The sequence below is a fragment of the Bremia lactucae genome, linkage group LG1, assembly GCF_004359215.1.
Source record: "Bremia lactucae strain SF5 linkage group LG1, whole genome shotgun sequence".
Lineage (NCBI taxonomy): Eukaryota > Oomycota > Peronosporomycetes > Peronosporales > Peronosporaceae > Bremia > Bremia lactucae.
In genome coordinates, this window is record NC_090610.1 from 14,637,879 (window position 1) to 14,650,084 (window position 12,206).

Consider the following 12,206-nt stretch of genomic DNA (forward strand, 5'->3'; position numbering starts at 1 on the left):
GTATGAAAGTTACTGTAACGGGGCACTACGACTTGAACTGTTTCAGTACAAGTCCACTTCGCACTGCTTCAGTTGCGAGTGGTGCCTTACGTTATTTCACGTACACTAGTACGTGCAGAGAAGATTTCTCTCAAGGCAACTAGCTTTAAGAGGGTAAAATGAAAACTCTATTTAATATAATTAAGTGTCTCTTGTTCTATCTTTGTAAATGCTAACTTAATTATAATCTAATACTAAACATGTAAATGAATTCTTGTCTCTATCTTATCTGTAACTCTCTCTTTGATTACTCCTACAGCTGATTAGTCTGCGGAAAAAATAGGTATAATGGTCTATACCTATTTATGGATAAGAATTCTGAATATTACTGTATAAAGTAATATCCTCCAAATATTATCTACTCTTAGATAATATATTAATTAACAGCCTATAAGTGTTAATTTCATGTAACGATACACCCCGTTTCAGTTACTCTCAACAGCCAGTTGGAGAATAGTTAAAATGAAATGAATATGGAGAATACGAGTTTTCTTAATGCCAAATCGTAAGAGCAAATTCATTTAGTATGCGTCCCCCTCACCTTAATCAAATTAGAGGTTCAGTTTCTTCTTGCAACTTTGCGTTAGAACAATGTTCCTACTTTAAGGGATTTTCCTCGAAAACTATTTTAATGTTGGAGTTGATATCCTAGGGTCCACGATGCAAGAATCTTAACAAGTGATGTAAGTACTGATGTAGCAGCAATAACACCTTCCATCACCCGACTGCAATACCGTTCGACGATTCGCCGCCACTTGTTGTTAGGTTATCTCGAGGGTGTCTCTGTTATTTCAATGGTATCGAAAAGATTCAACTCCGACTAGAGTTGAGATAGCGATGCGATCGCGATAGTTACAAATTAGGAAAGCCCTAATGGCTCGTTTCACTCTCTCCCTCACGCTAAATCAAAGGCAAATCTGCAGACGGTCTCATATTAAAATATTTTCTTTGCAGCGAAAATTAGCCAAACCCTTTTCAAATGCTTTTTCTCTAATTTCTTACCATTGCACGATCGTACTTTATCTGAAGAAAACTGAAAGGGTTGTATCGAAAACTCGGTCAGAATTTTCGCATGACCGTTACATGTACAAAACACACATAGTACCAACTTTTGACGGTAAGGGGTATATATGACATACCATGAACAGTAGTAAACGGCGCTGGCTTTATATCTAGCAGTACTTAGCGAAAGAGACGAAGCTCCGACCACTGACGCAATATAGGCAAGGCCTGTTGCACTACTTCCGCCACGCGCCTCAACAAGGTTTTCGGCTCAACCTGCCTATCAACGTGCACATTGGCATTATCGACAATAGTAACAGCGCATGTCTAGCAACGAAGCAAAAGACGGCCTCCGTGTACCAGAGCGCCAGCCCATGTACAGCGGGCCTAATAGCTCTTCTTCATTCGGACGCAGACTCAAATCTCGGCAACCACATGCTATCGGGCATGTTCCTCGCCGACCTCACGTACCTCCACCACCCCCTCCTCAAATTTTGCAGCCGCCATACGATCCGAATGAGACAGACTATGTCATGGCCGAGTCCGAACGACAGATGCCTGGAAGTGAGATGCCATACTTTCGCACAGACAGCGCTCCAAATGCCCAGGGTTTCCCTAATGGCATGCTTGAAACAGGGTGCGTCTTTGATAAAGTGTATTATGCTATCGAATTACTGTTCTTAGTCGTTTTGTTTGTACTACTCACCAGTATTAAATACTCAATCATGAACACTCTAACTGAAGACAACAAATTATCTCGCCCTATGCATGTGAATTCTGTAGATGAGAGCTCTGAGGATAGTTTCGATAACGGCAGCTACGTTACAGACAAGATACAAGCAGCCACCAATGAAGGAATTGGCTGGTTCCACGCCAAGATCAAGGTTGAAAATACCATTCACTGGGCCAATAATTACAAGATTCAGTGCTGCATGTTTTTGATTTTTATCTGTGGAGCTGCCATGACCGTCACTTTTGCAGACAATGACGCCAAGACCTCTGTAGGTCTCGTGGCGGGTAGTTTAATTACGATCTTTTGTTGTTCCGCGGTGGTATACACTTTTCTGACTCGACCAACGTGGCGAAAGCATCCAAATCCTATTATATTTTTTCGTAGCATTTGTGACATCTGCTTGGTGGTCGTATTGCTCATCACCGAGCTATACAAATGCTGCAAAGGAGACTGCTCTCAATCTCTAACAGGAGCATCTTGCACGGCTACAGCTGCGCTAACGCAATTTTTTCTCTGGACGTCGGAGAGCTGGTTTTTTGTTATGGCCATTGATATGCTATCGTCGCTGCAGAGTCCATTTACCGACTACAAGAGCAATGTCCGTCGCTACCACGGTTTTGTGTGGATCACAGGTATATTACTGGTCTCGCTCTGCCCACAGATTGATGTACTTACGTGAAATGTTTTTAGGTCTTTTTACGTGTATTTTACTCGTGTCCATCCCTGACTTTGCTGGAGAATCTGAATTTGGCTATTGTTGGACTGCAAGCAAGAGCAAATTGCGCAATGACGAGGTTGATAGCTCGGGGTCAAATGAAACGGGCAACCTTTGGAACCTCAACTTTCAGTGCGTGTTAAACATTGTCGCTTTGGTTTGAGCTTGATTGGTCATTCTTAAGATGTTACGTTGTGGACCATCAGATCGTGGCTGCTCTTCTACATTTGGCTCATTTTGTATTGGGTGTATGCCATAACGTATGTAATTGATACTTATATTTTACTTTGCTTGAAACGGTTTCTTTTTTCTGACTGAGAGTGTTTTTTTTTTTTTTTGTCATGAAGGGTTATATATTGGGCATATAGAAGACTTAATTCTGGTTTATCGGAGACATTGCGTATGCGTCTTCGGGTGCTGCACTCGGTGACCATGTACGTTTGATTTGCATTTCGCTTTCACGAGCAATATTTGTCTGACTTCCTGTTTCTCTCTTGTACCTCATAATAGTTACGTTATTGCAATAATCATCTATTGGGGACTCTCATTCTGTATTTACGTGCCATTCTTAGTGCAAGGCGACAACCGTTCGAGTTGGGTGGCTCAAATGATGAACTTTATGATTACATGCAAAGGTTACTTTGATTTTGTTGTATGGTTTCAAATGAATGACTTTCACGAGTCGTCGAAGAAAGGTAAAGGCAAAAAAGCTGGCGTCGATGTCGATGTTGATTTGAGTCCGCAAGTGAACCTTGCGCTGCGCTGTGAGGTACTTTACTACACGACAACAGGTATAATTCAGGCAGTGCGTGACACACAACATCTTCCTCCTGGAGCTAATCAGCAAGAGTTGTATTTGCAACCACAAGGCACTGAAGATAATCGCGGATCACTCGGAGTAGATGAATACATGATTCGAACTCGACCAAAAGCAGCACTTGGAAAAGGCACGTTATTCATTGATTACTGCCCCCACACTTTTCAAACAATTCGCGAACATTTTGGCATCAAAACGAATCACTACATTGAAAGTCTCAGTCGAACCACCAAAGAACGCTTAAGTGAGGGTGCCAGCGGTGCCTTTATGTTTTTCTCACACGACCAGCAATTGATTGTCAAAAGTATGAGCGACGAGGAGTCAGTCTTTTTACGCTCCATCGCAGCCGAATACGCTTCCTTCTTACTTACAAATCCAGACAGCTTGCTAACACGTTTTTACGGATGCCACGCTATCCGGCTTTACGGGAATACTTTCAATTTTGTCGTGATGGCAAATTTGTTTAGTACGGAAAAGGTGATACACCGCCGATATGACATCAAAGGCTCATGGGTTAATCGAAGTGCTAAGCATCCTTCAAAGGGCAAGCGGGTAACATGTCGTCACTGTAACGCCAAGTACGTATTCGGATCGACTGATGCAGAGAATTGCCGGGCACGCGTGGGTCGCCACGAGCCAAATGTTATTCTCAAGGACAACGATTTGACGGCAAAGGTTCGTTTGGATACTAGTGTCGCCGAAGAGCTATACCACCAGGTTATAAAAGACGCCAATTTTCTTTCACGACTGGGCATTATGGATTATTCGTTGCTGTTGGGTATTCACAATGTTGAGTATATGGTAAACCCGGATTTAGAGGAAGAGCAAATTGTTCTGACTAAAGATATGGTGGGACCGCGACGCACTATCAACAACTCGACCATGAATCTTAGTGGTTCTACTGCACCTCGCAGTGAGTCCAAACTCCCAGCACATCTGCCACGTCTTGCCACCGGCACTCGTCGCGCGAATACCGTGGTAGGGCCGTCAATCTACTACTTTGGTCTCATTGACATTCTTCAGACATGGAATATGGACAAAAAGTTGGAACGGTTTGCAAAGACCAAATTTTTGGCGAAAGATGCTGACGGTTTGTCAGCCATTCCTCCTGCTGCGTATTGCGAGCGTTTTAAACGTAAAATGGGTGAGATTCTGTCCGTAACAACTCGAGATGATTACGCTGAGTGCTTTGTAGGCGAAAGGAGAGGCAGCAATAGTAACAATGGAGAGACAGATCCGAATCGACGTTTTTTCTAGATCGTGAGGCCTTGGTGGAAAAAGGAGGCAATGGTGAAGCCCCCCACCAAGGGCCCGCCCTCACGGAACGAAAAAAACTCCACCCTCTTCATCGTGGCTTTTTGTGTTGAATAGTGCTGCTGCAACTTAGCGGGTGTTCTTTTAGATGAACAATCAGCAAGCACCGACAATGGAAGGGCCATTCAGTTTTGATGTACTCCAAGTAATATCTATAATTAAAATCATTTAATACTGGTCGGTTTCGTATTTTCGGCCTTCTGACTCAATTCGCTATAGGTGCGATACATTAGCGTGTGCTGCAAAAGCTGAGTTTGATTGTATTTGAGATTCGCCGAAAGGCTCAAAGTTGAGTGTAGATAGGGTCGATAATTCACTTGCAAGCAGGGTTTACCAACGTCTTCTTTCTTAATTGATACCATACTGTAGTTGATAAGGGGCTATATGGATTAAAAGAGAGATGGTGGTCAGATTTTTCCAAGAAAACAAATTGTCAAGTTCATCTCTTCAGCTCCAGAGTAGCAATGAATTTAGGCTGTAATTTTTTGCTCTTTTTACTAATCCAAACTTTATAAAAATACTAAGCCTATGAAATACGTTTTTATTATTGTTTTCAATACTCATGTTCAGTGACGGACATTCTGACTCTTTCTATCCTTCCTCGGGTGACATAAGAAAAACTTCTTCAATGCCTAAATCCGTCACTTTGCCATCACATTCATCGCTGTATTCATTGCATTCAATTATTGCCCGTGCTCGCTGATGAGCTCGACGCAAAGCTCGCTGATGTTTCCTTTTACGATGCCTCCCAGAATACTTATTGCGATGATAGATGTTATATGTTCGAACCACCACACTAGCTATGATAATTGTAATAACCACAAGTAATAGAATCTCATTCCACGTTGCTTTAGACGCAATTTGAAGCGAACTCAAAACAGGATCCGCATGCGTCACAGATGTAAAGGATTTATCGAACTCGCTTTCCCCTTGATCATCTGTCAAAGATGCAACTAAGTCCACTTTATGATGGACCATATCAGTTGTGACGTAAGCCAAACATATCGAACCGGGACCCATATCCTCTGCATATTTTATGCAATTTGAATGGGATAAAGCGTCGGCAAATTTCTGTTTAATCTCGTTTGGTACAGTATAAGATGAATCAAAAGACTGCTTCAAAGACTGCAAGGTCACATCATTCTGCTGAGCTAAAGCCAAGATTTGCTGGTTGCTCAGCTCAACAATTGGAAGCGGACGAACTGGTCCATCGTCACGCTTCAGATAGATTTCAAATTCACCAGGATGTTCAGTCGTGGGTTTTTCCGCACAAATGTTTCTCGATGCGGCCTTGTGTATTTCTTTACATGACTCATTACTTGTATTGTCTCCAGCATGTTTTGTATGTTTATGCGTAACCACTTTATGTTTTTTCGACAGCTCGAGAAGCTGCGTCTTGATTGTATCACGATGTTTTATCACCAGCTCCTGCAATACGCCAAAGGTTCGCTGTCGAAACTTTTGCATTTCATTTGTAACAATGTCCTGATGCTTCTGCCGATCAATTTGAATGCGCTGTATGTCGCGATGAAAGTCCAAAACAACAGACTGGGACTTCATTTCCATCGCCAAAGTAAAGAGATACAATTTCTCGACTTCATCATGAAGAGCACGAGCTCTGTCGCGCATACGTTTTTGTTCACCACGTGTCAGCGTTAAAAATGGCTGCCTGGAGACAAATTCTACGAGGTGGACAATTTTTCCGACGGAAAACCCACTTAATCCAACCACTAAACAAGTAGCCGACACAACGACACGCCACTCAGGAATATTCGAGCCAATAAAAGCTATTAATTGAGCAATTAGGCGACCAGTTATCGAAACTCTACCGCATAAATGCTCGTTTCGACCATATTTACAATGTGGAATCTCGCTTTCGTCTTCGATTTTAGGAAGAAGACCTCCAATTTTTACTAGACCTTCTATTGCCTTTACCATCGACGCAAGCACCTGAGAAGTGTTCCAGTTGACTTTGCCGGATACAGCGTCGTCGTCTATTGTCTTTAAGGATTGCGGTTTCAATTTGATTGGATTCATCTTCCGAGATGACTTCAAGCAACAATCTTTGAGCCGCGATTCTACCAAAAAATTGGATCTGCTGCTAGCTAGATTCATAGGAATACGCCTTGTAGAGTATTCAAGAGGCACCTGATTTGTCCGTGCACTTGTGCTACAAAACATATAATTCCGAATGCCTTCATCTTCGCCGTTTTTTGTTGAGTTTTCTAGGAACCTATCGGCTTGTCGAAAATCTCCCTGTCGCTCTTCTGAGTTCAATCGCATTGCAGAAATACGCAACCTGTCTGCCGTATTTATCTGCTCAACTGTCAGCGGCTCCGGTTCCTTGGTATGAGAACGCACCAAATCTTTTTGGTATTCTAAGCTCGAAATGCCAACTAGTGATTTGCTAGACCTCGCTGGAGAATTAAAATCTCTCGCAGCATTTAATTGCTGTCTAGGGGACCATAGGATACTTTTTGGGATGAAATGATCAGGTAAGTTTTGGCGCTTGGACGACTTAAATCGCTGATTAAATCCAGTCGACTCACTTCCTCCGCACCGATTACGTTGTGGATTTATATCGTTGTCGAAGTGCGATACATTTCGAGCTGGTAAATGATGTTCATAATCATCAATCCGGCTTGTAGAGGATGGCACAACGATGCGCATTAGACGCCGCTGAGTAATCGCTAACGCCTCTGGTTATTTCCAACAAGCGCGTTGTCACTAGTACGGTGGCAAGGACTTTCGTAAGTGATTGCGGTCGTGATACAGATCGCCACCGTATTTAATGGAACATATGAATTAGGAGCATAGTGAATTTCTGTATTTGCTTTTCTCACAGAAAAAAGGATTTCTTTAGCGAAAGATGCTCTCCTAGGTCTGGATGATTCTGGCTTACATATTTATTTATTTGCTATTAGCGTCTATTGCACAATGCTTGATAACACCTGTCCGGCTGTTTATATCTCCGTTCGTGTGCTTCTTCAGAGAGTTTCGGATTTTTCCAATTTTGAAAAAACAATTCTAATCCATGCTGTTCGGATCTACAGAACAGCATTGATCATAGAAATTTTGAAGACACATTAAGAGGCAATTTCTTAAGCTATCCACCGTCTGGCTTACAAAACCTAGACCTAAACATATTCATAATTTTAACACAAAATTATCTTCGCATACTTATTTGACTACCAGGAAGAAATTTTGACCTCCCCCGTTCCGCCACTGACAGAGCTTCCTCCAATCGACCAATTACCCGAAGCGGAAGGTAGGTTCACGCCCAATGAGAGCGAAGCGTCCTTTTCCGCCTATGACAAGCTTCGTCCACTCACGCCCGTGTGTATGTGACCATGTTTGCGATGCCCTTGATGCGCGTAGCACCTCCGAGTATAAATCTGTCTAGCCATGTCAAACGACGGAGACGCCAACGCTACCAACGCTAATTTGCAGATGCAACTTCAGCTTCAGAATCAGCGCGCACAAATGCAGCAGCAGCAGCTAGCGCTTCATGCCTTCTGGCAGCATCAAATTCAGGACATATCGCAAATTGATACCAATACCTATGATTTTAAGACACATCAGTTGCCGCTAGCACGCATTAAGAAGATCATGAAGACTGACGAGGACGTGCGTATGATTAGTGCTGAGGCACCTGTTCTGTTTGCTAAGGCCTGCGAGATGTTCATTCTCGAACTTAGCCTACGAGCCTGGATCCACACGGAGGAGAACAAGCGTCGCACGCTTCAGCGAAATGACATCGCCATGGCCATAACCAAGACCGATGTTTTTGATTTTTTAATCGATATTGTCCCGCGTGACGACATCAAGCCTGCTAAAAAGGTACGACTGATAATGTATGAGTTGCATAATTTGTCAGTTTCGGAGCTTATGATAAATTTTTGCTTTGTTAGGGCCCAGTGGATCCGCAAACTGTATACCAACAGCAGCTTCAGCAACAGCAAGCAGTCATGCTTCAGCAACTTTTGCAAACTCAACAGAATGGTGCAGCGGCTGGAAATGTCACTTGGCCTAATCACCAACTACAACAGCAGATGATTCAGCAGTATCAACGGATGCAACAAAATGCGGTCATGTCTGTTGGTGGTGCCGCTCTTTCGTCGAATGGTGTGCTGCCCAATCTTTCACCCTCGGCCAGCGATATGGTTGGTCAGGTCTCAGCTAATACTACGCCTGGTGGAAACGTTTCAGCGTCCGATCAACTATCGCTCAATCAGCGCAGTGTAGATGTATAGTTACACCAGTTGACCGACCACCCAACTACGTGTAATGAATAAAACTTTAGGTTCTGGGATTTGTGAAGTCAATTTTATATTTTAAACATTAAGTGCTAGCGAGAGATGGCGTCATTGGAGCTAAGTTCTTCCGTTACTTCAAATACTCAAAAGTCTGTTTACTATGAGAACTGTAGATTGTGTGTGGACACAACAATACACGCTTTAACGGATGCTTAATCTATAGACGACAACGGCAGCAGTTTAGCCGGTTTTTCATAGATCTTCACTAGCTGATATGCGCCCACTCCTCCAACCTACAACGGTATTAGCAATTGACGCAGGACTTAAGAAAAGATCGCTTAAGTGAGACAATATTGAAATATGTGCCAACCGCAAGTGCCATGCCCAAAATCGACTGATACTTGACTGGATTACCAAAAAACAAAATCGCACTGAAAATGACGACCACGCGCTTCATTGTACTCATTATGGAAAACGTCAGCTCCGAGACCTCTCCGAGCACCCACGACGAGCCGAAACTGCCAAGAAAATGCATCATACTACACATCAAGACTATGCCAAACGGAAAACTAGCGACGAAATTCTCCTGATGCGCTCGAGCAGCCATGAGCACAAATGGAGCATTTATGGCAAATGACATGAATGTGCTGTAGAAGTGTAGCTACATATAACATGTTAGCATCTGCAGTATGTCACATTAGCAATTCATAGTGCGACGGCACCAACATTGACAGTATCAGTCAGAATCTGACGGCGCAGTAGAAGCTTAGCGTACATGCTATGCATAACCCTCAAAAGTGCTGACATCACGGCATTTGCAACACCGAAGACCGCTAAATTCTAAAAATACCAAAGTGATCGCCACCATTCCCAGTATCTTAGGCTTAAATCAGCTGCTGCCGCAAAAAGGAGGCTACTTACATTTATGCTCATCTCGGACACGGAGGCCATGACGACGCCAAAGACAATGGGAACAACACTTAAGTACGTGGCGACGGAAAATCGCGAGCGGTATGCCATAAAAGCCAACACAACATTAAAAAGAGGCTGTGACGCTTTGCACGTCTGCGTTATGGAAATTGGAACGGCGTTGTAGCTCCAGTACGTAAGCGTCGTGGCCAAGACTGAAAAGAGACTAAGTGGCAGAATCCATACAATATTGCGCATACGCACTCGCTGCATACGCCAGGCTCCGGCCGTTGATAAAGTTGGAAATGTTAGCACGACGACTATCGCAATACATATGAGTCAATGAGTTTATTTCCATTCGAGCTGAGCAGGTCGTGAGCCGTACAGTCGAGCAGAATACTAATGAAGAGGTGACACATTGTGAGCATTTCAGCAGACACATGGTGCTCCTTGATCAATGATCTATTTGTAAAGGTGGCGGATGTAGAAAAGAAGTACCAGACACACAGACTCAACCCAATCTGTGCCAATTATTACGAGTGAATAGTCGAGTACATGAGTGTGTCAAACCGATTTCTTGCTCACCCGTGTTGCCTTATTATCTCGCACGCTGACGGCAACATGATCCTTTCGGACCTTGTATTTAGTAAAGGGGGTGCCCTGCCCTTTTTCCAGCTCGTAATAAGAGTACGGGGCTTTCATGCGCGCCTGCATGGTGTAAATTGGTTTCTTGTTTGTGCTATGTGACTTATGTATGTACACCATATAAAATTGTGACTTGGTTGCATAACTCGGCAATTGTCAGATATGAAATCTCGTTTTTAAGAAACAGGTGGCGGCAATCTTTGAATTCGATTAACGGAAGTACTCATGCAACATTCGATTGATAGTGTCCGTTATGACGATTAAAATAGCAAGCTTTCTCCACACGTTGAGTTCTAATTTTGCTTGGAGTTGTTAACTACATGTAGGCGGGCACTTCGTAATGCACACTGTAACGGGGCACTGCCGACATGACTGCTTTAGTACAAGTCCACTTCGCACTGCCTCAGTGTGAGTGGCGCCTCACGTCACGTCACGTCACGTACACTAGTACGTGCAGATGACGACTCTCTTTTAGACCACTTGCTTTAAAGAGGGTTTGTAGGCGGGCACGTCGTAATGCGGCCACGCTCTACTTAGAAAGACACCCTAGCACAGCGAGGAAGCGGTTTAACCTGCTTCTCTTGCGGCAGTGAGGTAGTTGTGGTGGGCGCGTTAGCGACCACACCCAACACACTAAGTACTTGAATTAAGAGTCGTCACGGGAGCTGTAATCCGGCTCCTCGTGCGCACTTTTCAAGTAGGAAGTAGTTTTCAGACTGATTTATATTTAATCGTACAAAAAACTAAATATCTATTTTTACCAGTCCAAATGTCATCTCTATAGATAACACTTAATATGTATTGCGAGCGTATCTTTCGAGATACCTCGCGTAACGGATGACGCTAGCCGTCATCATGGATGACGCTGGGCGTCATCCCTCCTAATGTGAATGCACCCATGTGCATCACATCCACAAGGGTTGGTCACAAATGTGCACCACACCCGAGTATTGGGTCTAATTACTATTATTTAGTACTTGACCATCCCTTTAAGTTAAGTACACAAAGTGTACTTAACGGGGATTGTGTAACATTAGGGCAACTTTAGCCCGTTACATCATCCCCCCTTTAAAAACGAATTTACGCTTTTAAATTCGTCAAAGAGGAGAGGAACTGCGAGCAGCTTTACTCGCCGCTAGTTCACTCAATCACTCTAGCGCACGTGTTTCCATACACGGCGCCAAAGATGCAACCTAAAAGGGGCCACGTTGGTGGGTCGTCTGCGAAGACGCCCACTCAACCTAGCACTAAACGCACGCGCCGCGTTAATTCGCCGGCCGCGTCAAATGCCTTAGTCGAAACGCCGACAGCTACTGCTGCTGTCGCGTTAACAGGGCTAAGGGATCCATCCCACTTTAACAGTGAGGATGTTGATCCGTCGCTCATTGTCGACTACAATGAGTCGACACCGTTGCCGTCACCTACCTGTCGCTGCGCTTTCCAGCGCAGACGACGAGGCAGCATTCGTAAATGCTGCTGTCTCCATGTTGTGAGCCATAAGACAAGTTTGGATGGGCATCTATGCGCCATCATCCTTCCTCATGAGCTCGTTGTCTGCATCACTACTATGAATGAGAGCGCTGCCCATAAAGGCGCAGCCGCTTCTCCGTTGGGTATAACCACAACGCCTTATGCTCAGACCATAATCCATAATGGTTCTGACATAGAGGATTTTGAGCCTAAAGCTCCACCGACGACACGTGAACGTGCTCAGTCGGTGTCACAAGCCAGTCGTTTAGAACGTGGCTATGTGACGGGTGGCATTCCAAAGATGCC

The 12,206-nt window shown here is 43.9% G+C and overlaps 4 protein-coding genes across 4 annotated transcripts; 2 read left to right on the plus strand and 2 right to left on the minus strand.

Moving 5' to 3' along the window:
* Positions 1–1,257: 1,257 nt before the first annotated feature.
* On the plus strand, positions 1,258–4,799 carry CCR75_009197 (uncharacterized protein). Its single transcript, XM_067967240.1, has 6 exons — positions 1,258–1,678; positions 1,751–2,406; positions 2,465–2,621; positions 2,696–2,749; positions 2,837–2,923; positions 3,000–4,799. Exons 1-6 carry the CDS (start codon positions 1,365–1,367, stop codon positions 4,561–4,563), a joined length of 2,832 nt encoding a protein of 943 aa, XP_067815164.1. The 5' UTR covers positions 1,258–1,364; the 3' UTR covers positions 4,564–4,799.
* A 412-nt stretch (positions 4,800–5,211) lies between these two features.
* CCR75_009198 (uncharacterized protein) lies at positions 5,212–7,290 on the minus strand (the record flags this gene model as incomplete). The annotated part of the gene is made up of 1 exon (XM_067967241.1): positions 5,212–7,290. One exon carries the CDS (start codon positions 7,288–7,290, stop codon positions 5,212–5,214), a length of 2,079 nt encoding a protein of 692 aa, XP_067815374.1.
* Positions 7,291–8,025: 735 nt separating this feature from the next.
* CCR75_009199 (uncharacterized protein) lies at positions 8,026–8,873 on the plus strand (the record flags this gene model as incomplete). The annotated part of the gene is made up of 2 exons (XM_067967242.1): positions 8,026–8,460; positions 8,532–8,873. The coding sequence occupies 2 exons, from the start codon at positions 8,026–8,028 to the stop codon at positions 8,871–8,873; spliced, it is 777 nt and encodes a 258-aa protein (XP_067815159.1).
* A 215-nt stretch (positions 8,874–9,088) lies between these two features.
* On the minus strand, positions 9,089–10,499 carry CCR75_009200 (uncharacterized protein; the record flags this gene model as incomplete). Its single annotated transcript, XM_067967243.1, has 5 exons — positions 9,089–9,169; positions 9,247–9,537; positions 9,798–10,105; positions 10,171–10,306; positions 10,356–10,499. 5 exons carry the CDS (start codon positions 10,497–10,499, stop codon positions 9,089–9,091), a joined length of 960 nt encoding a protein of 319 aa, XP_067814900.1.
* Positions 10,500–12,206: the final 1,707 nt, after the last annotated feature.

Excerpts from the sequence above, each read along its gene's own strand:
- CCR75_009197 (XM_067967240.1), top strand. The coding sequence starts at position 1,365 with ATGTCTAGCAACGAAGCAAAAGACGGCCTCCGTGTACCAGAGCGCCAG. Across the intron at positions 2,750-2,836 it reads TATTGGGTGTATGCCATAAC|GGTTATATATTGGGCATATA; the intron begins GTATGTAATTGA and ends TTTGTCATGAAG. Across the intron at positions 2,924-2,999 it reads GTGCTGCACTCGGTGACCAT|TTACGTTATTGCAATAATCA; the intron begins GTACGTTTGATT and ends ACCTCATAATAG.